We start from the raw sequence: 27355 nt of genomic DNA, 5'->3' as shown, positions 1-27355 counted from the left end.
TTATTGCGGTGCTCTTTGATGTGGAGAAGGCGTACGATATGGTTTGGAAGGATGGGCTCCTCATTAAGCTGCGGAAGTGTGGTGTGAAGGGTAAACTGTTTAACTGGGTCCGGAGCTTTCTGTCTGGCCGGCGTATCCAAACCAGAGTGGGCGCTGCTTACTCTGGGGTCTATGGGGTGGAGAATGGGATCCCGCAGGGGAGTGTGTGTAGCCCTATCTTGTTCAATGTTATGATTAAGGACATCTTTGACGACGTGGATGGGTCTGTTGGGAGGAGCCTTTATGCTGACGATGGCGCTCTATGGGTGAGAGGGAGGAATCTCCGGTTTTACGAGGCGAAACTGCAAAGGGCAATACAGCAGGTGGAGCAGTGGACCCTGAAGTGGGGGTTTAAACTGTCCGTACGGAAGTCTCAAGTGATCTGTTTCTTCAATGGACATAGGGACGTCTCCCTTCGACTGCATGGGCAGGTGCTCGAACAGGTCAGGGAGGTGAGGTTCTTGGGGGTCACCTTTGACGAGAGGCTTAGTTGGCGTCGGCACATTGATGAGGTCAGTGGTAAATGCAAAAGGGTGAATAACTTGCTTCGTTGTCTATCCGGCCAGGACTGGGGGGCCAGCAGAAGGTCGCTCCTGGGTATTTATCGGGCCGTCATGAGGGCGGCTATTGATTATGGCTGTATAGCCTACATGTCTGCGGCTGAGACTAACTTAAAGAAGCTTGATGTGGAGCAAGCCCAGGCCTTGCGCATCTGCTGTAGGGCTTTTAGGACCTCCCCTGTCTCGGCGCTGCAGGTTGAGTTGGGGGAATTGCCGTTACGGCTCCGGAGGCTAGAACTTCTGTTGGCTTACTGGGTGAATGTGCAAGGTCATACGAGCTCTCACCCGGTGAGGGACTTTCTCAGGGTTGATGGGGGGCAGAGTGAGGCTGGCGGTATGATTTTCAGCCAGGTAGGAAATGCGAAGGCGCGGCTTGCGGGGGTTGGTGATCTGCGTGTGAGCCCGTCGGTGGCTTTGTCTGCTATAGCTCCGTGGAAGTTTGTCCCGGCTCCTGTTGATGTTAGCTTGCATGGCAAGCTTAGAGGAGTCGCTGGGAGGGCACCGCAGTTTGCCGTTCAAGCGCTCATCGATAAGCACTCAGGTGATGTGTTTATTTATACCGACGGGTCTAGGGATCCTGAGAGTGGGCGTACTGGCGCCGCTTATTTTGTGCCTGACCTGGGGCTAGCGGTCAAGAAGAGGTTGACAGATCGCCTTTCTGTTTTCACGTCGGAACTTATAGCGATACGGTTGGCGTTGGAATGGGCGGAATCTGCTTTGCAGTGTTGCGGCATTGTGGTGGCCTCTGACAGCCTTTCTGCATTGCAAAGCATTAAATCTGGGAAATCGGATGGCAGACAGGATGTGTTGAATGGCATCTTCTGTCTGATGCTCTCCCTGTCCAGGAAGGATGTGAGGGTTTCCTTCATTTGGGTCCCTGCGCATGTGGGGGTGGATGGTAACGAAATGGCTGATGCACTGGCTAAACGTTCCCTTCGGCGGCCATCAATTGATGTGGCGGTTGAGTTAAGCAAATCTGAAATCAAGCCTGTTATCAAGAGTCATGTGGTCGGCCTTTGGCAGGAATTTTGGAGCCACTGTGTTACTGGACGGCATTTCTATCACATACAGGGTAGTGTGGGTCCTTGCGGGTCTATGGGCAGGAACGCGTGGGAGGAAAGGGCCTTCGCCCGCATGAGGATTGGCCATACTGGACTCAATTGGTCACTAAGTAGGATAGGCAAACATCCGACCGGTCTGTGTGGTCACTGTCGGGTGCCAGAGACTGTCGAGCATGTGCTGATTTGCTGTGAGGCTTATGATAGGGAAAGGGCCGGGTTGGCCTTGTGGTTTCGGAATAATGGGCGGGAGTTCAATCTGCGGAACGTTCTGGCGATCCAGTCACAGGGTTTGTGTCAGGCTGTGGTTGCTTACTTATGTAGCACAGGGCTGGGTAAACGTTTATAGAGGTGGGGGGTGTTGGAGACTGAGCCGAGGATGAGGAGCAAGAGGATGTTCTAACGCGCTTGGACTTCATGGGCCTAGAAACGCCAAAGTGATGGAAGAAGGACTTCTAAAGGATAAAACGACAAAGACGTCCCATGACCTCATGGGCTTTGTAAAACAACAAAGACGTCCCATGATCTCATGGGCTTTGTACTTCCAAAGCACCGAACGTCAAAGAGGGCGAGGAAGGTGAAGAAGAGTCTCCCTGGAATAAAGCCGGTTGGTCTCTGACACAACAACTATTCTAGTCACAAAAACACATCATGACCTCATGGGCTTTGTAACGCCAAAGCGATGGGAGGAGTACTTTTACGGACTACGACAGAGTCTGAGGACTACGAAACGTCTGAGGAATAAAGTCTGGCGGTAATGCAACACTCGGATGCCAACCGCCATAAAACAACAACAACAACAACAACAACAACAACAACAACTTCGAGGTCGCAGGCCCCTTCTCTTTCTTCTTCTCCCCCAACTTCCGGGAAGGGTTATGTGTGAATAAATTATGGCAACAACAACAACAACATGGCGCGCTCATGTCGTTACCATAGCAACGGTCACATGATCATTTTATGACGTCATGAGTGATCAATTCTTCAAAGCTGCGCTTACGCTATAATAAATCATCATTATAGCGTTCAACACAGGTTGTGCTACTTAAAGTCTAAGACGAACAACTGAAAAAAGTCTGAGGAATAAAGTCTGGCGGTAATGCAACAATTGGATGCCACCCACCATAAAACAACAACAACAGCAACTGAGAGTCAGCTCTGGAATAAAGCTGGTCGGACTCTGAAAAATGCCAACCGCCATAAAACAGCAACAAGACAGTGGGTGGCGGTAATGTAACACTTGGATACCAACCGCCATAAAACAACAACAACAACAACAACTACTACTTTTAGGCAGCAAACTGAAAAGATGCATTTACCGCCACCTGCTGGATTGAGTGTGGACAGGAGTACAGAGGCTTCAAAACACTCACAAGTATTGATAAACTGTATATAAAGAAAATGGCATCCAAGAAAGAAATTGTTTTGAGGGAGAATCTGGTGATTTCTGGTGATTTTGGCGCATACCAGGTAAAAGAGCTGATCGGAGAAGGCAGCTATGGCCGTGTAGCCCGCTGCGTAGACTGTTCCACAGATAAAACCGTGGCTATCAAAATAGCTCGACTCCGGCGGTCCAAAGACATCAGACACGAGGCGTATGTTCTTCAGAAGCTGAGCAGTCTGAGTCAAAACAAACATGTGGTGAAGTTCATAACGTCTTTTCAATTCCAGGACCACCACTGTCTGGTCCTCGAGCACTTGGATCAAAGTATGTTTGATTTCATGAGCGAAAGACAATTCCAAAGTCTTCACCTTTCGGATATCCGCTACATCGCCGAGCAGCTGCTGGAAACCTTTAACGAACTGGCAAAGTACAAAATAATTCACGGAGATCTCAAACCAAACAACATCATGCTGGTTAATCACACGCTTGAACCGTTTAAAATCAAGCTCATCGATTTTGGGTTTTCTACCTCGGTGAAACGCCTGATTCCCGGCGCTGTCATCCAGACCGGCAGGTACCGAGCTCCAGAAGTGAATTTGGGAACAAAATTGGACGAGGCAATTGACGTGTGGTCTCTCGGCTGTGTGATGGCGTTCTTTTACACCGGCCGCAAGTTCTTTCCTGGTAAATGCAAATACGAAACGATGAGGATGGTTACGCGGCTCATGGGCATGCCCGACGTCCAGCAACTCAATGAAGGCCAATTCACGGACCACTTCTTCAAGAAGACGCGCGGCTGCTACCATCTGAACACGCCCAAAGAATACGCGGACAAAACCGGCAACTCCTACACGCCCACCAACGACTACGTGGCCAAATATCTAAGATGTTTGGAGAACATGTCGGCACATCACTTGCAGCCGATCACTGAAGAGGATAAGGGAGAGCACAGGCGTTTTTTTAAACTTTTGAAGAAGATTCTGCACGTGAATCCAGCGAAAAGGATAACCCCGGAAAAGGCACTGACACACCCCTTCATCAAGCAGACGGCCGCAGCGCAGGAAATCGCCTCTGGAGGGAGCACTCTGGAAACCACCGACAGAAAGGAAAGGAAAGCTGGCAACACACTGGCCGCACATGTTGAACCTGGTTTACAAAGTGAACCTGGCAGAAAAGTGACGAGTACAAGTGTGGGCAGCTCTAAGCGTAAGCCAAAGGGCACTGGCGTAAGTGGCGACGGAATAAGCCCCAAAAGAGCCAAAAAAACAAACAAAAGTAAGGACCACGTGGAGAGGAAGTCTGAACACCTGCTTGTCAGTACTTCCTCCCATTCTGCTCATACCGGCTCCAGCTCAGTTTGGTACAGCATCGTTAAAGTGCTGGTCAACACTTTGATGAAGAAACTGTTTCAGTACGAGTGCGGACTAGACCCCAAGGACAAAGTGTACGTGGCCATCACCGATGATTTAACCCAGAAGGTTTTCAAGATCTACATTCCAGAAAAGCAGGTCCAGCAAGTGGACATGAGCAAGAAAACCTTCATTATTGCTGTGATTAAGGATCTCAAAAATGAATTCGGCCCGTCCCACAGGTTGTTCAAAACGGCCACGGGAGAAGTGGAGAGTTTTGTTTCCTGCGCTGCCAGATTATTCCAGAAGAACCTGCAGGTCATCATTAGTACATGTCTCGTCTGGAAGCCCTGACCTCCAGACGAGGCCTTGATGTCTCACGTGAAGACCAATGAGCATCTATTAAACACATTTAGATTAGTCACCAGTCCCCATTAATCTTTCCTTATGTAAAGACCAATGGGGATGTTTTATTTGAGCTTCTCTGACCTCTACGCGAAGAGCTCTGACCGTCACAGTCTTTCCTTATGTAAAGACCTATGGGGATGTTTTATTTGAGCTTCTCTGACCTTTGACCTACACGAAGAGCTCTGACCGTCACAGTCTTTCCTTATGTAAAGACCTATGGGTTATGTTTTATTTGAGCTTCTCTGACCTCTCGGCGGAGAACTCTGACCTCTACATGAAGAGTTCTGACCTTCACAGTCTTTCCTTATGTAAAGACCAATGGGGATGTTTTATTTGAGCTTCTCTGACCTTTGACCTACACAAAGAGCTCTGACCGTCACAGTCTTTCCGTGCTTCCGTGAGCCGGAGATCGAATGAACTCTAACCTGTCTCATCTTATTTGATCCCCGATGAATGAAATTGTAAGTGACCTGCAAATGAGCTTGGAGCGTTTCCATGGTGACAGGAATGCCAGCTCACCATCCACTTCTCGGATGTCCACACACCTTCGGCGGTTTTAAGACGTCTTTGCCGCGACCAGATGTTTTTTGTTCTTTGAATGTGGATTAATTTTCCATTTTAAGAACCGCTTCAGATTTGTAAACTGGTTTGATTGGACTCAACAGAGGACCTCATTTGTCCAGGAGTGTTCCATCGTAGTAAAAGCTTCAGTCGTATCATCTGGATCTTGGTTTTTCTTCAACTGAGTCCAGATGATAAACTGAACCTTTTACTACAACAGCCAAGAAAACTTTCAAATTCACTCTGCGACAAATAAAACTGACTGAATAAATTCAGATGAAAATTGTTTTGGCCGTGACGTTTAAAAGACTGCTGTCTCAAGTCATAATTGTCACTGGATCAATCTAATATACAAGTTGTGCAAAATATGAACGTTCTGCTTGTTCATTTAACCGTCTTATGAACTGTCTTCTGAACATTTTAACCTGTGTAACTATGTACCGTATATTTCAGACTATAAGTTGCTACGGAGTATAAGTCGGACCACCCAAAAAAAGACAATAGAGAAGAAAAACACATATATAAGTCGCACTGGAGTGTAAGTTGCATTTGGGGAAATTTATTTGATAAAATCCAAGACCAAGAACAGACATTTCATCTTGAAATGCAGTTTAAAATAATAACAGATGAGAGACCATGGTGAATAGGTGTACGTATGCTAACGCTAACACCTTCAGCTACATGACGCACAGACAGAACTGTGGTAAGTGTCTGGTATGTTAACGTAACATATTAACAGTTATTCAGATAACTATAGCATAAAGAACATGCTAACAAGTTTACCAAAGCATCAGTTTTACCCCAAATCACTAAATCCACTGAATTCTTCTTCCTCTGTGTCACTTCTAAACAACTCCACAAACTCCAGAGGTAGAGGAAGAGCAGATTCTTCTTCTGCGTCGCTTAGAGCCTAGAGCGCCCTCTTGTGGTTGTCAGTGTGAAAATAACGAATAATATCACATATAAGTTGCTCTGGAGTATAAGTCGGTTAAAACTATGAAAAAATAGTCCGGAAAATACGATAAACTATTAAAGCTATTCTGTGTAACATTTCACACTATAATCCACCTCCGAGTCAGCGTGTTTATCCACACATGACCATAACCTCTCCTGATTGGCCCTTCTGCTCGAGGCCTGTCCACGTCTGGGACAGTCAGGGGGAAAGCATGGCTCCGTTACAACCGGCAGATTCTCTTAAGTTTTTTCCGCCGTGAAAGTATTCGGAATACCGTACAATGTGACAGAATATGTTACAGAATACATTTTATTGCAGGTATTTCGTAATGTGTAAGTGAATACATTTTCAAAGTATTCTCCCCGTCACTGCTTATTATAATAACGTGGACTTAAATGTAAAAGGGAAACACAGGAGCTATTGAAAATGCTGCACATGTGAAACTGGATGTTAAAACAAATACACTTTAAATTGAGTTATCTTACATCAATAACATTATTTCATTGCATTGTTGTTGTTTATTGCTGTATTTCTGTGCTTTCATTGCAGGACTGCTCTAACACAGGCTTTTGTATCAGTGTTTCCTCTTGTGTTTCTGTTCTGAACTGTAGAATTCTAAAGAAAGGTTTTTTGTTAAACATTCAGTGTCTTTTTGGTGCTACACTCGCAGTACGTGCATCGAGCCAGTAGAGGGCCGACACAATTCTGGGCCAATAAGGAATAACAGTCATTTTACATTGGTTGGGCCGCTGCAGGGCCGATACAATTAGTAAGAGTCATTTGAATGTGGGTCGGCCGACACTGGGCCAACATAACCAGCTTTACTCCTTATATTTACCTCCACAAAATGTACATAGGGTCCAGATGAACTCCTGCCATGCCTTGTTGTTGTTGTTGTTGTTGTTGTTGTTGTTGTGTAACTGAAAAGGTGCATTTACTGTCATCGCACGTCTTCAAAGTGTGTTTTACATTTTTTATACATAAAATTGATATCTTTGGAATGTATTTTGGCGGCAGGAAAAAAGGAAATCACAAAGAAATGGATGACACAAAACCCCTGACGATCATGGACTGGACTGACATTGTCACAAACATCATTACAGACACTATCACAGACATCATCACAGACACTATCACAGACATCATCACAGACATCATCACAGACATCATCACAGACATCATCACAGACACTATCACAGACACTATCACAGACATCATCACAGACACTATCACAGACACTATCACAGACATCATCACAGACACTATCACAGACACTATCACAGACACTATCACAGACACTATCACACACACTATCACACACGCTATCACAGACACTATCACAGACATCATCACAGACACTATCACAGACATCATCACAGACATCATCACAGACACTATCACAGACACTAGCACAGACGCTATCACAGACGCTATCACAGACACTATCACACACGCTATCACAGACACTATCACACACGCTATCACAGACACTATCACACACGCTATCGCAGACACTATCACAGACATCATCACAGACACTATCACAGACATCATCACAGACACTATCACAGACATCATCACAGACACTATCACAGACACTATCACAGACGCTATCACAGACGCTATCACAGACACTATCACAGACGCTATCACAGACGCTATCACAGACGCTATCACAGACACTATCACAGACACTATCACAGACGCTATCACAGACGCTATCACAGACGCTATCACAGACACTATCACAGACATCATCACAGACACTATCACAGACACTATCACAGACGCTATCACAGACACTATCACAGACACTATCACAGACGCTATCACAGACGCTATCACAGACGCTATCACAGACACTATCACAGACATCATCACAGACATCATCACAGACACTATCACAGACACTATCACAGACACCATCACAGACACCATCACAGACACCATCACAGACACCATCACAGACACCATCACAGACACCATCACAGACACCATCACAGACACCATCTCAGACACTATCACAGACACTATCACAGACACTATCACAGACACTATCACAGACACTATCACAGACATCATCACAGACACTATCACAGACATCATCACAGACACCATCACAGACACTATCACAGACATCATCACAGACATCATCACAGACATCATCACAGACATCATCACAGACATCATCACAGACATCATCACAGACATCATCACAGACACTATCACAGACACTATCACAGACACTATCACAGACACTATCACAGACACCATCACAGACACCATCACAGACACCATCACAGACACCATCACAGACACCATCACAGACACCATCACAGACATCATCACAGACACTATCACAGACACTATCACAGACACTATCACAGACACTATCACAGACACCATCACAGACACTATCACAGACATCATCACAGACACTATCACAGACACTATCACAGACATCATCACAGACACTATCACAGACACTATCACAGACACTATCACAGACACTATCACAGACACTATCACAGACATCATCACAGACACTATCACAGACATCATCACAGACACTATCACAGACATCATCACAGACATCATCACAGACACTATCACAGACACTATCACAGACACTATCACAGACACAATCACAGACATCATCTCAGACATCATCACAGACACTATCACAGACACAATCACAGACATCATCACAGACATTCGACAAATGGAAAAACTGACATTCAAGATTTGACCGTGTACACTTTTTGAAAGTGTAGTTTATGTTATTTGTATTTCTGCTCTTTGGGTGTGGTCTGTTTGCTTTTGTGTTCTATGTTTAATCCATCCATCCATTTACTACCGCTTGTTCCCTTTCGGGGTCGTGGGTGACTGGAGCCTATCCCAGTGACTTTGGGCCTTAGGCGGGGTACACCCTGGACAGTGGCCAACTCGTCGCAGGGCCAACACATCATTTTAGAAAAAATATAAATAACTTTAAAAAAACAAAAAAACAAACTATAAATAAATACATAATTTAAAAAAATTAATAAATAAATAAAGTCAAGTCCAGGTGGGTATGTTCCTTTGTGCAGAGCTTGTCCGATTAAGCGTAAATCAGACAAAAGAGACCAAAACTACGGAGTCTCAACTAATAAGCCAGTTATTTATGTTTACACTCCAAACGGTTCAGAAACAGCTTCAGTTTTAATTTAAGGTCAGTTAGTCGGGCGTTTTAGAGAACATTGGTGTTTAACGATATTTCTATGGTAAACATAAAGCATTTGTCACTTACACTCGGTGGGAGGAGCAAACAGAGCGTAACCATAGCAACGCAGCATTCAGACTGCACTGGGGGTGTTTTTAAACTGATCCCTGCTTCGCTTTTCCCAGAGACACTTTGGCAGCGACTCGAGCCCCGGGTTTCAGATGTTTGACTCAAAAGCCTACAACGCCTCCGACCTGGTGTTCAAAGACTCCACGGTGCGTTTGGTTGCCGTGGGAGACAGGAAAACCTACCAGGATTGGCTGGGACAGGGATACATGGACTCTCTGACTGACCTGGAATGCCACTCCGCCAGCGCAGGTAACCCAATCACGTTTTTGACATGACGCAAAAAAAAAAGTTGGAAAAAATTTCCCCCAAAAATTCCAGATTTGAAAAGCATGAGTGTTTTTATCAGGGTGAGGCAAAACTATTTTTTTAAATATTTTTTTATTATAATTTTTTCTCTACAGTTTACCAGTTTGCACATAAATAGAATTATTATTTAATTTAATCAATTTTAATAATACAGAAGGATTTGTTGATATCTTATTCAAAGCCTGATTTATTACAGTTTTATTTAAAGTTTCAACCTAAAAATAACTGGCTCAAACTGGCACAAACGTAGAGTCTAACGTTTGTCTTTCTTTCCCTGAAGCCGTGTCGTCCTCGCGGCTGCTGCTGTTGCTTCTGCTGCTGGTTCCAGTTCTGCCCCTCACCAGCGGCGTCTAACCCGTCGAGATCCTCCTCAAATCTCCATTGGCGACGGTCGTGTCCGTGGCCACGCCTCCTTCACGTCAGCGTCCGGTTTCCACGCCACCGAATGGGCGCAAGCCCGTTAATAGCCCGCGCGGCGTGGCACTGTTTCCTGATTATTATTATTAGTCTGGTAATCATTTTTGGTGAATTTGGAGGGGATTGTTGAGGCGTTTTTGTTTTTGTTGCTATGGTTACGGACAGTGGGCAGCCATATCAGTGCATGTGCTCCCTCTTGTTACATTTGTCCACTCGTTCTCTTTAAAAAACGTTATAACCGGAGCTAGCTCTATCTTTACGATGCTATAAAAACACAGGGGCAAAGGACACAGTCCAGATATTTTTCATCATTTCATCATTTTATTTATCAGACTTTGATTTTATTTTAACAAAATAAATGTAGATTATTATTTTAATCCTGAAAAAGCCATTTGAATTGTTTTCATTCCAAATTTCAGCCGCTGATTTTTTAGTTTTTTCTCAATTAAAAAATTTAAACATTTAATAGAAACTATATTTAATAGTTTGATTTTCAAAACTTCAAGAATTCAATTAAAATCTAAATTCAGAGGGTCAAATTCACAGTGAAAATGTGTCACTTGAATTTGAGGACTTGAAATTCTAAAACGTGAACTAAACTCTGACTAAAAGTGAGTTTTGCATTTTTTACGGCAAAAAACAGCGACTGGAATTAAAAATAGAAAAAATTCAAACATGATTTTCACGATTCCAATTATCATTATTATTATTATTATTTATTATTTGATTTACTCTTTTTAAAGATTAAACACTTAACAAACAGAACACAGAGAGCGAATTTCAAATTCAAAAAATACAAATCAACAAAATCATGGATCAATTGAAGTCAAATTAAAGTCCCATTTGGTCCAGAGTCGGTGAGAAAGTGAGAAATTTGGCTGTATTTAAAATGATAAATCTGATGAAGCCAATTCTGTTCTGCAACATCACATCCCCTGACAGGAAGTTTATACCGATGCAGTAAAAGTAAATATAATAAATCATTCTATGTGAGATTCACTGTCCAAACATACAAAGCACAAATGTTGAAGCTTCTCGTTGTTCGTTCTTAATCTTTTGCCTTAGAGTCTTTGAAATTACAAAGATATGAATTCAAACAAATCCACAAATTCCACCACAGAACCGTGACCTTGGCTCAAGGTTAAGCGAGTGCTGTCTCCACGACGACCGCGACCTCCACGTGGCGCTGGCAGGCCGGCCACGTCGGACGTCGCTGCCGTTTTGGACTTTCCCCTGCAACAAAATGAACAAATTCAAGCCCCAAAAAGAACCCGCGCTGTTTCCACACCGACATCCACACCACGTCGTTCTGCTGAGATTTGAGGAGAGTTCTTGTCCTTAAACTAATCAATAACGTGAGAATGTAGTTGATCTGAATATAAGCAGGAGTAATACTTTAAATGTTGAGAGATTGTATATTTTTGTATGAAGTTCAGCTGCCATATCAGTGAATATGTACTGACTCGTTGTGTCAGAGACGAATGCCCTGTTTCTTTTGGGAAATGATTGTGATCTGACTAATATTTAGTTGCCAGGCCAGTGCGTCTGCCCAAGTATTATGGAAACGTGCAAAACTACGGTGTGCTCTTTGAAATAAATACATTACCAACACGCGGGAGTTTGTGTCATGCAGTATTTCCCACACATAATACTTTAAGTGATGTTGAACAACTGTAGAATAATGTAGTACTGTGTTTTTATTCGATCACTCGATTCACCAGATTGTTTGTTCAGTTTGTAATGATGCATCTAGTTTAGTTTACATCACACGTACGTGGCATAAACCTCACACGTACGTTACATATAATTTTTGACATTGCTTATCTTAATGGGAATAATGGATTTAAAATGTACGAATGTGTTCAACTCTTGTGGAGTGGTTAAGGCGGCCGCACATATGCCAGGCTCCATGTGAGGCCGGCCGCAGTGTCTGGAGTCTGAATCCCAGTCTCTGACAGTTTACTGCATGTCCTCCCCGCTCTCGTCCCCATTTTACATGGATGTGGATCCTCGCTGAAGGCCTAAAATAACACTTTTAGATCAGCCTTTGCTCTGGTCAATACTTTGCGCCACTGGGAAAAGGAATCTGGATATAAATAATAAACATTTTAGAGTTGTTCAGCTTCTTCACCATGTAATTCCATCCATCTTCAGTTTGTATCTACAATGTAGACCGTAGTAAATAAAGACAAATCACTGACCGATGTATTTTAAAAGGTCTCCATGTGCAATGAAAGTATGTGCTACAACTACAACAGACTCATTTGTAATTATCAAGTAATTTCCAAGTCGAATTATGTAGCACATTTATTTATTTACATATTACACCTTGAGAAAGTCAAAGTTAAGTGCAAAGTAGTAGCATTAGGCACGTTTCACCTCACTTTATTAAAACCATACATTTCTTGTATAAATTAGATCTGTCCACACAGTGAGGTAGTGTCCGGCCGCACTGCCACATGACAGCATGTAATCACTGTCTTCTTTAGGCATTTGTCTTTACTTCTTGATGTTCCTGGAGCCCTCCTTCAGCCCCTCTTTCACCTCGTTCATGAAGGTGTCTCCCACTCTCCTGAGGCGGACGCCCACCTGCCCGAGGTCCCGCGGCACCTGGCCTGCTTCCTGTCGCACCTGCTTCAGGGTTTGGGACCGGAGCACCCGCTGTGACGCGTCCTGACCCGCGATCTGGGCTTTGGTGATGGCGTAGGCCGTGATCTGTGCCGCTCTGCGAATGGGCCGAGACTCCGCGAGCTTCTCCACCACCTGCAACTTGTTTAACACCGAGTACAGCAAACGAGCCAGCATGTTTACAGTCAGAGAGCCCCGGCTAGCTCAGTTGGCTCCGGTTGGCTTCTGCGTTAGCTCCGGTTGGCTTCTGCGTTAGCTCCGGTTGGCTTCTGCGTTAGCTCCGGTTAGCTTCTGCGTTAGCTCCGGTTGGCTTCTGCGTTAGCTCCGGTTAGCTTCTGCGTTAGCTCCGGTTAGCTTCTGCGTTAGCTCCGGTTAGCTTCTGCGTTAGCTCCGGTTAGCTTCTGCCGTTGGCTTTGTCCTTGAAAGGGGACGTGCCAAACTGTTCTACAGCAGAAAACACAGAGAGCGAGAAATTAAAACACAAAGAGTCAATAATCGAACCATAAACTGAATTAGACAGTGAGTTTAAATCACTATTTTTTACCTCGGACAGGTCACTGTAAACTATTACTTAAGGAGTCTTCTTCTGGTTTCATCCTGATGTTAAGCATAGCGCCCCCTACTTCCTGTCTTTTTACAAGTTTGCAGCAACAGGAAATAAAGTACAGAGCCCAAAGGTGACATTAGCAAAATTATATATATATATATATATATATATATATATATACAGAGTTGGGAAAGTTCACTTTCTACATAGTTCATAATTCTAAATTTTGAACTAAGTTCACAGCTCCAAAAAATGAACTAGTTCAGTTATTTTTTTCAATATGCTATAATTGTTCTAAATTATTTACAAAGCCCATATACAACCACAGGCAGCAATTATTGTATTACTTTATTGCTGAAAATATGTGTCAGATTTCATCTTCATATCCAATTTTGAATCCTTCCCCAGGATTTACATTCACATTGAAAGGACAGACTTCCCCCATTTGTTGTTGTCCACTTAGCCCACACTAGCAGGTCGTAGCAGGGTGAATTGTTGCTGCTCGGTTAACTACACGTTGCTGTCGTGTCCATGCTGCTTTTTGTTTTGATGCGCATGCGCAGTGCGGTGCGACACGCGAAATCTCTGAGCGCTATCGGCCTCTACAACTCCGGAGCTCTCACCCGTGCCAGACATAGGCTCTTTTTGGGCAACATAATGGTGTGTTTTTCGCCTGGAAGTCTCTAACAATCTGACACTTTATTGAACGAAAATAAAAAGAAAGAATTTTGCCGTTCACAGACACCAGAAAGAACGTGTTCACAGTTTCGTTCGTCAGCAGTAATACCGTTCGTTCAGTTCACGTTCACCAAAATTATGAACGCGTTCATGAACTTTCGTTCAATGAACGCCATCAGGTACAACACTAATATATCTATATATATCTATATATATATATAATCTATCTATAGATATATATATATATAAATAATAATAATTATTATTAATATATGTATTTTTTTTTTAAGTATCACGTGGGAACGTGATAATTATCACATGGGAACACGTTATTATTTTGAAGGAAGTGAAGTAATTAGGCCATATCCACTTGGCAGAGACAATAATCGAGCATGAAGGTGGCTTTTCCAGGCTGTTGCGCGCAGACATGGGAACGGAGAATGTTGCGTTAACAGAGAGAGCTGGTGGGGACGCTAACTTTGTTAGCGTCATATTCACAGATTTTGACTTCTGAGGTCAATAGCTCCTAAATGCACAAGTCTTTATGCACCTCATCACAGCACTGAGACTGCTCTTGTCAAGGTGATAAATGACATCCGCCCGAAAACTGACACGGGCAAAGCCTCAGTCTTAATTCTGTTAGATCTGAGTGCTGCTTTTGACACTGTCGATCATGGGATCCTCTTACAGAGACTAGAGGACTGGGTGGGCATCACTGGCACTGCCCTAAACTGGTTAAGGTCCTATCTGGAAGACAGGAAGTACTTTGTTGAAATTGGTAGCTGTGTCTCAGACCACATGACCCTGACCTGTGGAGTGCCCCAAGGGTCAGTCCTGGGTCCCCTTATGTTCAACCTCTACATGCTGCCGTTGGGTCAGGTGGTACACAGTGAAAATGTGTCCTATTACAATGATGCAGACGAGTCAGATCTATGTTTCACTGTCGCAGGTGAATATTATGGACCAGTGGATTCACTCTGTCACTGCATCCAACAGATCAGTGTGTGGATGCAAAACAACTTTCTCCAGCTGAACTCAGACAAGACTAAAATCATCGTTTTTGTCCCACAGAAACAAAGAGAAAGTGTTAGCGGTCACCTCCAGAGTCACTAAAAATATAGTGTCTAAACCAGATTTAGAGAGACTTATCCATGTGTTTGGCCTGCTCCCTGGCCTCTTCAAAAGAGCTGTAAAACAGCTGCAGTACATCCAGAATTCTGCTGCTCGGGTCCTGACCAGAACCAGGAAGTATGATCACATTAGTCCTGTTCTCAGGTCTCTGCACTGCCCCCTGTGGCTCAGAGAATAGACTTTAAAGCAGCTCTGCTTGTGTACAAGTCTCTCCATGGCCTAGCACCAAAGTACATCTTGGATATGTTAGTGCCATATGAACCATCTCGGACTCTGAGGACCTCAGGGACGGGCCTCCTGCTGGTGCCCAGAGTCAGGACAAAACATGGGGAATCTGCGTTTCAGTTTTATGCAGCTAAAATCTGGAACAGTCTTCCTGAAGATGTCAGACAGGCTTCTACTCTAACAATGTTCAAATCTAAGCTAAAAACAGTTTTGTTTAGCTGTGCATATGACTGAAAGGATTTTTCTTTGCACTCTTCTCTTTTATGTTTGTGATTTCATTAGCTTAGACAATCAGTTGGACTGATTTAAAAAGGAGTTGGACTCCGAAAACACGTTACCCTTTGTGGCTAAGTGTTTTTTATTTTTTATTTATGTGACATGTCGAGGTGGTGGCCACTTTAAGGTTCGTTGGGGGCGGTGTGCACGCTACCCTTAAATAAGGGTACGCGCAGCGTGCGCGTACACCAAGCCCCCGGAAGCCAAGATGGCCGCCATTGAAACCTATGGAGCTGCTCATTGGCGCATGGTTCCAAAAAAGTTTTTTAGTTCCGCATTACTTCCTGAACAGTGGTATATCTCCTCCCACTTTTGTGACGTCATCGCCGTGAGGCTTTGGCGTCGGGAGCGCGCACGTCGCGAGAAGAGTCAACACGGACTTTTGGAATAATTCGGCTTGAAATAGTCTGTTTACGTAACGTATAATGATGGATTGTTATATTCATCTATAAATATACATGTATCATGTTGTAAAGCTCTGATATTTAAGAGAATTATAAAGAAGTGTTAAGATAAAAAGTCTGGTTTAATGACAATAAATTACATTTAGAGGTGGAATAACGTCCTCATCATTTTCTGTAGTTTTTGGTTTGGGTATTTATTTTGTAGTTAATAACAAAATAAATACCCAAACCAAAAACTACAGAAAATGATGAGGACGTTATTTCAGTTATTTATTTACATAATATAATTTGGCCAATATGCATTTTTTTTAAATCAGATGAGAAGAAATATAAAATATAATCATCGATTCTGTTACATAATTGAGTTAAGCAGTATTTAATTATATTCAGTTTCCTTTTGTGTCGTTTTTGTATCATGTCAATCTTTAATAAATACAAAACACATTTGTTTATTAATGTATTTAATACGAATAATGAACATGAATGAACTTGTTCAATAAATGCGAATCTGATTATATTTTTCCCCATGTGGGACAATAAAGGAATATCTTAAATGATAAATTGATTTTAGCCAGTTTTAGTTGAGTTTTAAAGCTACAATGAGTTTTAAAGCTACAATGTGGGAGTCCCTTATTAAGGAGTTTGAGTCTGTGTACTGTTCATTATTATTATCATCATTAATAGAATCAGAAAATGTATTGCCATTGTCAAAGAAAAGAATTCACAAACAGTGGAACTTGCTTTGGTGATTCAGTGCAACATAAAAATATTAACAATGATAAAACAACCTGTATAAGTCAAATAGAACAAACTGAATAAAATAAGATATTCTTTTATTGTCCACACATGGGGAAATTTTGTTGTTGCAACACAGTAGATCCAGAGGAAAAGGACAGAAAACTTATAGGAAGTTTAAAAAACACTCTTAATAGATCGATCTTAATAGAAGAACTCTTATAAACAAAAACTCCTCTAGACAGAACCTCTCATACCTTAATAAAGAATGGAGGGGAAAAATAAAGATAAAGATAAAATAAAAACAGCGTAAGACAAAATAATACTAATAATAATGGTAAAATAAACACTCTTTTTACATCAGTTATATGCACATGAATGTGACATTATTGTGTTAAATACTGAATATCTCAGTATTTAACAAGACTTTGTTTCCATGGCTACGCAGTCTTCTGTACTTCAGTAATTGCACCGTTCAGCTCCATCGTATGACTGAGACAAACAGAACATGTCACATGTTTAGATAATACAAGTCATATAACATACACTTCATATGTATTAGATTATACAAGTCATAGAACATACACTTCATATGTATTAGATTATACAAGTCATATAACATACACTTCATGTGTTTGTCCTGAAGCTGCTTTACAGACACATGTGACACAGCAGTGGCTCTTTTGAAGAACAATTATCATTTAGTTTTTTTGGTCATAACAAAACAGACATTTTATAAATTCAAAGTACTGATTCTACACTGTTTACTTTTAGTCGAGGCACAAGTTATTATTAAAATACCTTTTGCTTTGGAGTCGTCAGGAGTTTACTTGAGATGACTCTGTGTCTGCAGTGATTAGGTCTGCAGTGACCTGTAGTGACCTGTAGTGACCTGCAGTGACCTGTAGTGACCTGTAGTGACCTGCAGTGACCTGTAGTGACCTGTAGTGACCTGTAGAGCTCTGGTCAGCACAGACAGACTAAACTCACTGGTCAGCACTCTGAAGATGAGAAAGATACTCATTAGAACATTGATATATTCTGCACATTTAACAGAGAAAAGCTGGAATATGTTATTGACAGATTTACATTTCGCTCTGTAACACAAAAGTTCCTCTTTTCACATTAATTTTTAAAGCTAGAACCAAAAGTCATTTATTTATGCATAAGTTTAAACCTTAGAAGTTAGAACATAACTGACATGTTTGCTAAATCTCTACATATTCCATGGAAGTAAATCCATGACATTCCTATACAAAACAAGCGTGTGCTTTGTTTAAACACAGCACACGTCATTATGAAATATGTAATAAAACCTCAAATGTGGTCTCAGCCCCTGTAAGTACAGCACTGTCACTTTTAAACACCTTTACATTTATATATGTAAGATATGACCCATTATAGCAGGTTATATTTGAATTATTGGTTGTTTTTTATAGCACATAATACAAACATCACTTTATTTCCCTTCTTTCTCTAGTTTTCCTTGATCTATGCTTAACCTTTTGTCTCTTAGAACATTTAGTAAGAGAAATAATTAGTTATTTATTTGCAGAAGCACGAGCCATCACGACGTGTTGTTGCATCTTTGTGTAGCTAAACTTTAGCTTACGTTAGCTCGTGTTAACTTGTGTTAACTCGTGTTAACTGTGTAATCGTTGTTTTACACTTCATATGGAACGATGTGTGAAACGTGAGGAATGACATACAAACACAACTTACGTGTATCGTTGGTCTCGTCTCGTCACTTTCTTCTGCTTGTGTTTAGTTTCCGTCACGTGTTCTCCCGAGGCTCGTTCATGAGGGTGACGTGCGCGCTCGGTGCGCGTACACCGTTCACCGGGAGGTTAAAAATGTATTTTTTAAGTATTTTAGAAACAGTTGAAGAGTGAAATTCCTTCTATTTTATTTTTGGACTAAAAACAATTTAGCATGTTTGGTAATTTTAGAGGCCGAACTCCTGAAATGGTCCGACCAAAAGGCTGCATTCTGCGAAGTGGCCACTACTCAATTTGGAGCCAGAGGCAGAGGGGGCGTACCCTATCCAGATAATATAATAGATCCATGGCGTACACCTACCTGTCTCTTTCTAGTGGGCTTTGCGGTGGCAGCGTGGTGCCACAGCTGGAGCGGATTGGGGCAGACGTCCCCAATCTGGTGTGCGCGTTGGCAGTGTTAACCAGGTTAATGTTATAAATTCATGGGCATCTGCACCACGCACATTAAACAAAAAGGGAATTCACAAATAACAATCTGGGTAAGTCCCGCCTGTGTGTTGCATGTGTTTTATTATCAATTTTGTTGCTTTGTTTGATTTTGTTTGTCTGTTTTGCATGGTGTTTATTTGCTTTATTTGAATTTTGTTTAATTCGTTTTGTTGATTTACATGTGTGCATGTCCCATTCACTACTTTGTCTAAACTTGTATATTTTAACTTTTGTAATATTTAAATAAAATAATTGTATTCTGTAAATAAATCCACCTCTCTCTCATTGTCCAGACCAGCGCGGCTTTTAGTTAAATTTGTAGTTCCATTTGTGGTCCCAGGGCCCCATTCCCTGGGTGGCGTTGTTGATTCCACTATTTTAAGCACTGCTATGTACCGCTCATGTCACAATCTGGCGTTGTATTGGCAGGATTGGACATAAAGTAGAGGGTGATTTATTAGTGTATTGTGACTAGTTGAAACCATAGTTGTTATATTGTACATTTTTATCTTTGATCACGTGTGGGTGTTAACATTAATTGGATAAAACAACGGCATTTCTTTCAGGACCCAAAAAATCGAGGTTAGTAATATTTCAATTTCAGTCTTTGCTTGGGGTTCGGGGGGTGTATACCCGTGGCCAGTATGGAGGAGGAGCTTCTGCAGCTCTCAGAGCAATTGTTGCAGCTCAAAGCGGACAATGAGCGACTCAACCAGGAGAGAGCCCTGGCCCAACTTGGCCCAAGTGGAGCTAACCAAGTTCCAAGCACTTCAACTGGAAATGCTTTCCCTCCTAATGCCCCTTCCACTGAGCGGGTGTTTGTAATGTCTAGGGACCGTAAGTGTCCCTTGTTCAGTGGCAAGTCTGGTCCCTCTCTGGATGAGTGGACAGAGGAGATTCAAGCTTGCATGCGAGCCCGTCACATCTCAGAAATTAAGGAAGACCCTGCCCAGATCCTGAGCGTCCTTCAGGAGCTTTATGGTTGCTCTGCCTATGTAACACTCCAACAGGCTTTCTTTTCACGAAGGCAGCAAGATGGCTCTCATGTCACTGATGGAGCAGGTAAAGCAGGCTACACCAGAGGGAGTGCCTAATGCTGCGGTACTCCTGCGAGATCAATTTATAGAGCATGTGATTGATAGTGCTCTACGTAGGGAGTTAAAGCGGTTTGCTCGTAATCATCCAACATCTACACTTTTGCAAGTACGTAGTGAGGCTCTCCGGTGGGAGCGAGAAGGACTCCCTAGTGCTCATCGTGAGAGGAGTTTCTCCCTCCCTTTGATCCATGGTCTTCAATATGAGGTCCGGGAAAGTGCGCGTCAACCTTTGATGCCCAAGAATCTGGTCTGGGTGAAGTCATGGAACTGCTAAAGTGTCAGCAGGAGCAACTGACCCGGCTCACCGAAACCGTGGCTACCCTTCAGGACACACGGCCAAGTGGTAGGGCCCCCCGTAGTAGTATTATCTGCAGAAGGTGTCAACAGCCTGGCCACTATGCCAGTGAGTGCGATGGGGAGCATGTTCCGTTTCGTGGCCGTGCTAATTCGCTCTCTGGACCTACCCACAGGGCAGGCCTGCAGGGAAACTGAAGCCTTCTGAACCGCGGAGCCAAGGTTCGGGAGGAGTCCACAGGGTCTCAATTAGGGGGAATGTCAGGGTTAATGGCCACATGCCCAACCAATAAGGTTTCCCTGGGTGGGGTTGTGGTTTCTTGTTTGCTGGACACTGGGTCTATGGTGTCCACAATCACCGAAAGCTTTTTCCGGGAGTACTTTTAGCCTTGGGGCCCTAACCGCCTCCAGTCCTGTCACTGGCTGCTGTTGCGGGCAGCCAATGGGCTGGAAATTCCCACCTGCGGCATTCTGGTAGTAAAGGATTCCCCAGGCCCTGGCTCTTCAGTCCCCGGCATTTTAGGAATGAATATAATCCGCCGTTGCTATAGGGAGCTTTTTGGTGCCCATGGCCCCTCCCTTTTTGAACTGCCGGTGATTGTACAAGCGCCAGGCCCAGTCATCGAGGCTCTACAGAAGTGCCACCAAGCAGCAGCTCGTGAACCAGGGCCTTTCGCCAGCACTGTTAAAGTGCGGGGTTCGCAAGTTGTACGGGTACCAGGTGGCACCACAAAGCTAGTGGCTAGCACCTGCCCTGAACAGTTTGCGGGAGGAGCTGTCCTGTTTGAGCCCCCCGACTCCGGACTGCCAGCTGGATTACTTGTATCTCCCTGTCTTGTGCGAGTCGAACGAGGGACCGTTTACATCCCTGTGGTGAATGTAGGTGTGACCGATGCCCTTCTGTACCCTCGGACTCGCCTTGGAGTCCTTAGTAGGGCTGAGGGGGTGAGTCTCCCTGCAGGGATCACAGATGTGAACACAGTCGAGGCCACGGTGTGGTCCCAGACAGTGGTCAGAGAAGAACAGGACAGATTGGATGCAGTGGACCTAGTGGCACTGGATGCTGAGGAACAATCAGAGGTCAGGTCTTTGTTGCGGAGATACCAGACTGTGTTCTCTGTACATGACGGTGACCTTGGGCACACCAACCTGATCACTCATGAGATCCCTCTGCTGGACAATGTGCCTATTAAACAACGCTATAAGCGTATTCCACCATCGGAGTATGAGACTGTAAAAGCCCATATTAACCAGCTCCTCGATGCACAGGTCATTAGAGAAAGTGGCAGTCCTTATGCCTCACCCATCGTCCTGGTCCGTAAGAAGGATGGTGCCTCTGTGTGGACTACCACCTTCTGAACGGCAAGACTAGAAAGGATGCCTTTCCTCTTCCGCGCATTGAGGAGAGTCTGGATGCGTTGTCGGGTGCCCGCTGGTTTTCAACCATTGATTTGGCCAGTGGATACCACCAAGTCCCAATGGCGGAGCAAGACAAGCCGAAGACGGCCTTTTGTACACCTTTTTGGCCTCTTTGAATTCAATCGTATGCCATTCGGCTTGTGTAATGCCCCAAGCATGTTCCAGCGCTTGATGCAGAGGTTGTTTGGAGACCAGCAATGTCAGTCGTTGCTGTTATATTTGGACGACATTGTTGTGTTCTCCTCCTCAGTTGCGCAGCATGTGGGGAGGCTGGATTTGGTCCTAGGACGCCTTCAACAAGAAGGGTTGAAGGTTAAATTAGAAAAGTGTTCCTTCTTCCAACCGAAGGTCAAATACTTGGGTCATGTAATTTCCCAAGAGGGTGTCTCGACAGACCCTTCCAAAATTGAGGCGGTAGCCGAGTGGGCACAGCCCCAGCATGTCACCGAGCTGCGCTCCTTCCTCGGATTTGCCAGCTATTATCGCCGCTTTGTAGAGGGGTTTGCCAAGTTGGCAGCACCCCTCCACCGACTAGTGGCGACAGTTGGTGGAACCAAAAAGAAAAGAGGATCTGGGAAACCTTTGGATGAGGTATGGACCCCCCAATGTGAAGACAGCTTTGAGGCACTAAAGGCAAAGCTGGTCTCTGCTCCTGTGCTTGCATACGCAGATTTCTCAAAGCCCTTTATCTTGGAGACTGACGCGAGCTACAGTGGCCTTGGGGCAGTACTCTCCCAAGAAACTGATGGGAGCATACGGCCTGTGGCATATGCGAGCCGCGGTCTCCAGCCCACTGAGCGCAATATGACTAACTACAGTTCCATGAAACTGGAACTGCTTGCATTTAAGTGGGCCATGACGGAGAAGTTTCAAGAGTACTTAATAGGACATAGATGTATGGTTTTTACTGATAACAACCCCTTGAGCAACTTGCAGTCCGCAAAGTTGGGCGCCCTCGAGCATCGGTGGGCCGCGCAACTTGCTGCTTTTGATTATGAAATACGCAGTAACGGTAATGCTGACGCTTTGTCCAGGCAGTACTTGACCACCTCCGAGGTGGTCACTAATATATTACCTGGCAGTATTGTTCCCCTGGCCCTTCATCAAGCAGTGGAGCCTCAGATGGTCACTCAGTCTTTGATATCTGTCTTTCCTGGTCATTCCCTTGCTGACATCCGTGCTTTGAAGGAAGCTGATCCTTGTTTGGGGGAGTTCCTGGTGTTTTGGAGGAAGCGGGAGAAGCCCACTCCAGATGAGCGTCGTTGCCTTTCCGAGGCTACGATTATTCTTCTCCGGCAGTGGGATCGGTTGTTAGAGCAAGAAGGGGTGCTCTATCGTAAGCTATTCCGGCCCGATGGTAGGGAAGAATTATTCCAGCTTCTCCTACCAACTGCACTCCGGGAACAAACCTTGGGAATGCTCCATCAAGAACATGGGCACCAGGGTATTGAGAGGACCTCAGAACTGGTGCGCCAGCGATGTTACTGGCCCAAAATGTCTACTGACATTAAGCAGTGGGTACAGCAGTGTGAAAGGTGCCAGGTAGCAAAGGATTCTGCACCGATTCCCCACAGCTGTATGGGTCATGTACTCGCTTCACATCCGAACGAAATTCTGGCCATTGATTTCACGTTGCTCGAACCAACCCGTAATGGGGTCGAGAACATGTTAGTAATGACTGATGTATTCACCAAATACACAGTGGCGGTCCCAACTAGAGACCAACGTGCCCCTACGGTAGCCCAGGTCATCACACAGGAGTGTTTTTTTAGGTTTGGTGTACCCAGTCGTATACATTCTGATCAAGGGAGGTGCTTTGAGGGCGCATTACTCCACCAGCTCTGTGAGCTGTACCATGTGGAGAAGTCCCGGACCACGGCATATCATCCTGCTGGGAATGGGCAATGTGAGCGGTTTAACCGCACCCTCCATAATCTTCTCCGGACTCTGCCGCCATCGCCGAAGCAGGACTGGGCCGCATGTCTCCCCCAAGTCCTCTTTTCTTACAATACCACACCCCATCAAAGCACTGGTGAGTCTCCCTTTTATTTGATGTTCGGGCGTGAGCCTAAGCTTCCCATCGATTTTGCTTTAGGTCATGTGCAGAACCCCCTCCCCGGGACTGTGCAGAACTGGGTGGCGGAACTGGGTGGCCTTTGCTGGTGCCCGTGGACGGTTGATTGCAAATGCAGGTCGTAGGAAGGAGAGGCATGACCACCGCGTACGGGAGGCTCCTTTGCAGGTTGGTCAACTTGTCTATCTCAGAGACCATGGGGCAAGGGGACGCCATAAAGTCAAAGACATCTGGCGCCCTGCCTTACATCAGGTCTTGAAGGCCCCTGTAGAGGACGGGGTGGTCTACACCGTTGCTCCCGCGAACAATTTACAGGCAACTCGGAACGTGCATAGAGATATGCTAAAGGCCCATGCCATGCCAGACTCTTCACCAGAACCCCTGCAGGGTAGAACCTACGCCAAGCAGCCAGGTAGTGACTGCTCAAGGGACAGTGACTCATGGTGTTTAGTCACTGGCCATTCAGGGCCTTTGGCCCTGGTGCGTACTGCAGACCCTGGCAACCCTGGGATTCCCGAAGACCATCCCTTGGAAGGTGCTGTGGCGGGAAGCAGTAGGGTTGAGATTGAGGCTCATTCCTCGGAAGGTGCTGGGATGGGAAGCGGTAGGGTCGAGGGACCACAACCCAGAGCCAGGCGGCCAGTCCTACGCCGCACTACTCGCGCTACTGCTGGACAGCATTCTAACATCCACCATCTCCCTCATGTCCTCGGTGAGCCTTCTATTGGCGGTACGTGAGTAAGATTTAGATGTTTTACAGCTTCTTGTTGTGTCGTCGGGGCGCCGACAAATCAAAGGGGGGTAGAACGTGACATGTCGAGGTGGTGGCCACTTTAAGGTTCGTTGGGGGCGGTGTGCACGCTACCCTCAAATAAGGGTACGCGCAGCGTGCGCGTGCACACCTACCTGTCTCTTTCTAGTGGGCTTTGTGGTGGCAGCGTGGTGCCACAGCTGGAGCGGATTGGGGCAGACGTCTCCAATCTGGTGTGCGCGTTGGCAGTGTTAACCAAGTTGGTCTCCACGGCTTCTCGTGCGTTTTAAGTTTTGCCCCCGTTTAACTCCATCTCCCGCTCAGGGCTGTGCCCGCCTGGCGCTACTGCGCCCATTCCCCCTCCGTGCCGGGAGGGCGTGTGCCTTGGGCACGCTTGGGTGGTCTTGGGGCTCTCTTCCGGTGAGTATACAGTTGTCCCGCTGGCGCGTTGATTTAGGGGCCGCGGCTCATTAATTGCTCTGACACAGACCCTGGGCTGTTGGATCACGCCGCAGGTAATCTGCGGCTCTTCCCCTTTGCTGCTCGTGGGTGCGCGCTCCTCTGCCCGACAGGTAAGGCCAATCTACACGGTAGCCTATGTGTTGTTTTTATTAATGCCCGTGTGTCATTTTAGGCACGAGAGGCTCGGCGTGCAGCCGCCCTTCAGGCTGCCATCTCCTGTGGGGAGGCCGTTGTTTTTATCCTTTATTAAAATACATTTACCCCTTGTCATTAACCACCGTTTTAATCAATCAAATTAGACTGTTATAAATTCATGGGCATCTGCACCATGCACATTAAACAAAAAGGGAATTCACAAATAACAATCTGGGTAAGTCCCGCCTGTGTGTTGCATGTGTTTTATTATCAATTTTGTTGCTTTGTTTGATTTTGTTTGTCTGTTTTGCATGGTGTTTATTTGCTTTATTTGAATTTTGTTTAATTCGTTGTGTTGATTTACATGTGTGCATGTCCCATTCACTACTTTGTCTAAACTTGTATAGTTTAACTTTTGTAACAAAATAATTGTATTCTGTAAATAAATCCACCTCTCTCTCATTGTCCAGACCAGCGCGGCTTTTAGTTAAATTTGTAGTTCCATTTGTGGTCCCAGGGCCCCATTCCCTGGATGGCGTTGTAGATTCCACTATTTTAAGCACTGCTATGTACCGCTCATGTCACATTTAGTTAATTTTATTGTATTTCTGTTTCTGTAATTTCTTTGTGATTTTAATGCATTTTTCCTGCTGTGTGAAGCACTTTGAATTGCCCTGTGTATGAAATGTGCTCTACAAATAAACTTGACTTGCCTTGCCTTTACAGATCATTCAGTCATTCTTTCATTTTCTACCGCTTTTTCCCCTTCGGATCGCGGGTGACTAGAGCCTATCCCAGTGACGTTGGGCCTTAGGCGAGTAAGATCATAAACATGCCAAAATACTCATATTTACACAGCCAAGCGATTACAACCTTTCTTTTAAAATCAGATGCGTATTTTGGGCGCAACGAATTACACTGCTCCGAATGTGCAGACAGAGCCGAGACGAGTATTGAGGACCGTCATCAAAAATCAAAATCAAAAATAGAAACGTTTTATAGCTGGAATGGAACATCAAATAGAGCGATACAATTTGAATAACACAACAAATACACCATGATGGACACCACAGCAACTTTTATTTTTCCATATGAAGCTTTATTGGAGTTTTACTTATGAAATATGATTAAATATGAAAATTAATCTTCAGTAACCTTTTTCAATATTTTATGTAAAGTCACCATATTTACAGCACTCATCAATAATGGCAATATCTATCTACTAAACCCTTTATTATTAGGCCCGAGCGCCACAAGCTGGCGAGAGGCCTATTAGTTCCGTAAGGCTGTGCACGGTGCCCACTTTCGCAGCTCGTGGGCTCGCAGCTCACGCTCGCCCACTTCCAAACACTCACTAACGCACTCCTCCACTCATCCACGCCCCGTGCATTCTTATTAATAGTAGGAAAATGGAACATTATTGCGCTAAGTAGCTCACGAATACGTTCCCCATCTCTTGCATGTCCCGTGCAAATAAGCATGTAATGCAAAAATTTTACATTATTACTGTATAGAGGGCCAAAAACACACAGTTAACGAAAGTACCCGTCAGTGACCAGGGACCCACACCATGAGGTACGATTCAGAACGAGCTGCTCGACTGCCTTTAAGTAATAATGTCTGTGAAAATTAAATATAAAAATGTAAAACTTAACACATGTAGTTCAGGGTAATTACTGCCACTTATAAGCTGTTTTATGAAACACCAACAATTGTTTGTGTTTTTATTTCCTCTTAATGTAGTAATTGTTACTCTGCACTATAAGTTACAGTATCACTGAGATGTTTGTTCTGCTCTTTACAATCTGATATTTTATAAAGTGTAAAATGTAATTTTATGTCAAATGTATTTTCGCATTACCAAAAGTGGTAGAAAAAGCTTCAGTTGTAGTCATCTGGACTCAGTTTGAAAAAATAGACGTTT

At 44.3% G+C, this 27355-nt stretch overlaps 2 protein-coding genes and 1 long non-coding RNA gene across 3 annotated transcripts in view; 1 reads left to right on the top strand and 2 right to left on the bottom strand.

The window, feature by feature from the left end:
- meltf (melanotransferrin) overlaps positions 1-9920 on the top strand; it is a 41214-nt gene extending 31294 nt beyond the window's left edge. Inside the window, exon 15 of the mRNA XM_072438044.1 lies at positions 9702-9920. Within this exon, the coding sequence (XP_072294145.1) occupies positions 9702-9920 (219 nt within the window). The remainder of the gene's footprint in view (positions 1-9701) is intronic.
- Positions 9921-12657: 2737 nt separating this feature from the next.
- Positions 12658-13323, bottom strand: LOC140353715 (protein NCBP2AS2-like). Its single transcript, XM_072438408.1, has one exon. The coding sequence runs from the start codon at positions 13171-13173 to the stop codon at positions 12868-12870; it is 306 nt and encodes a 101-aa protein (XP_072294509.1). The 5' UTR covers positions 13174-13323; the 3' UTR covers positions 12658-12867.
- Positions 13324-16764: 3441 nt separating this feature from the next.
- LOC140354407 (uncharacterized) lies at positions 16765-18781 on the bottom strand. Its single transcript, XR_011925964.1, has 3 exons — positions 18715-18781; positions 17794-17993; positions 16765-17484 (listed from the first exon to the last, which is right to left on the bottom strand). It is a non-coding gene; the product is annotated as an uncharacterized lncRNA (long non-coding RNA).
- Positions 18782-27355: the final 8574 nt, after the last annotated feature.

This window comes from Eucyclogobius newberryi, unplaced genomic scaffold (genome assembly GCF_026437365.1).
Source record: "Eucyclogobius newberryi isolate DKJ021-1_F unplaced genomic scaffold, fEucNew1.0.hap1 SCAF_9, whole genome shotgun sequence".
In the NCBI taxonomy this organism is placed as follows: Eukaryota; Metazoa; Chordata; class Actinopteri; order Gobiiformes; family Gobiidae; genus Eucyclogobius; species Eucyclogobius newberryi.
Note: the sequence above shows the minus strand (reverse complement) of the source record. Positions and strands in the feature narration are given on the sequence as shown.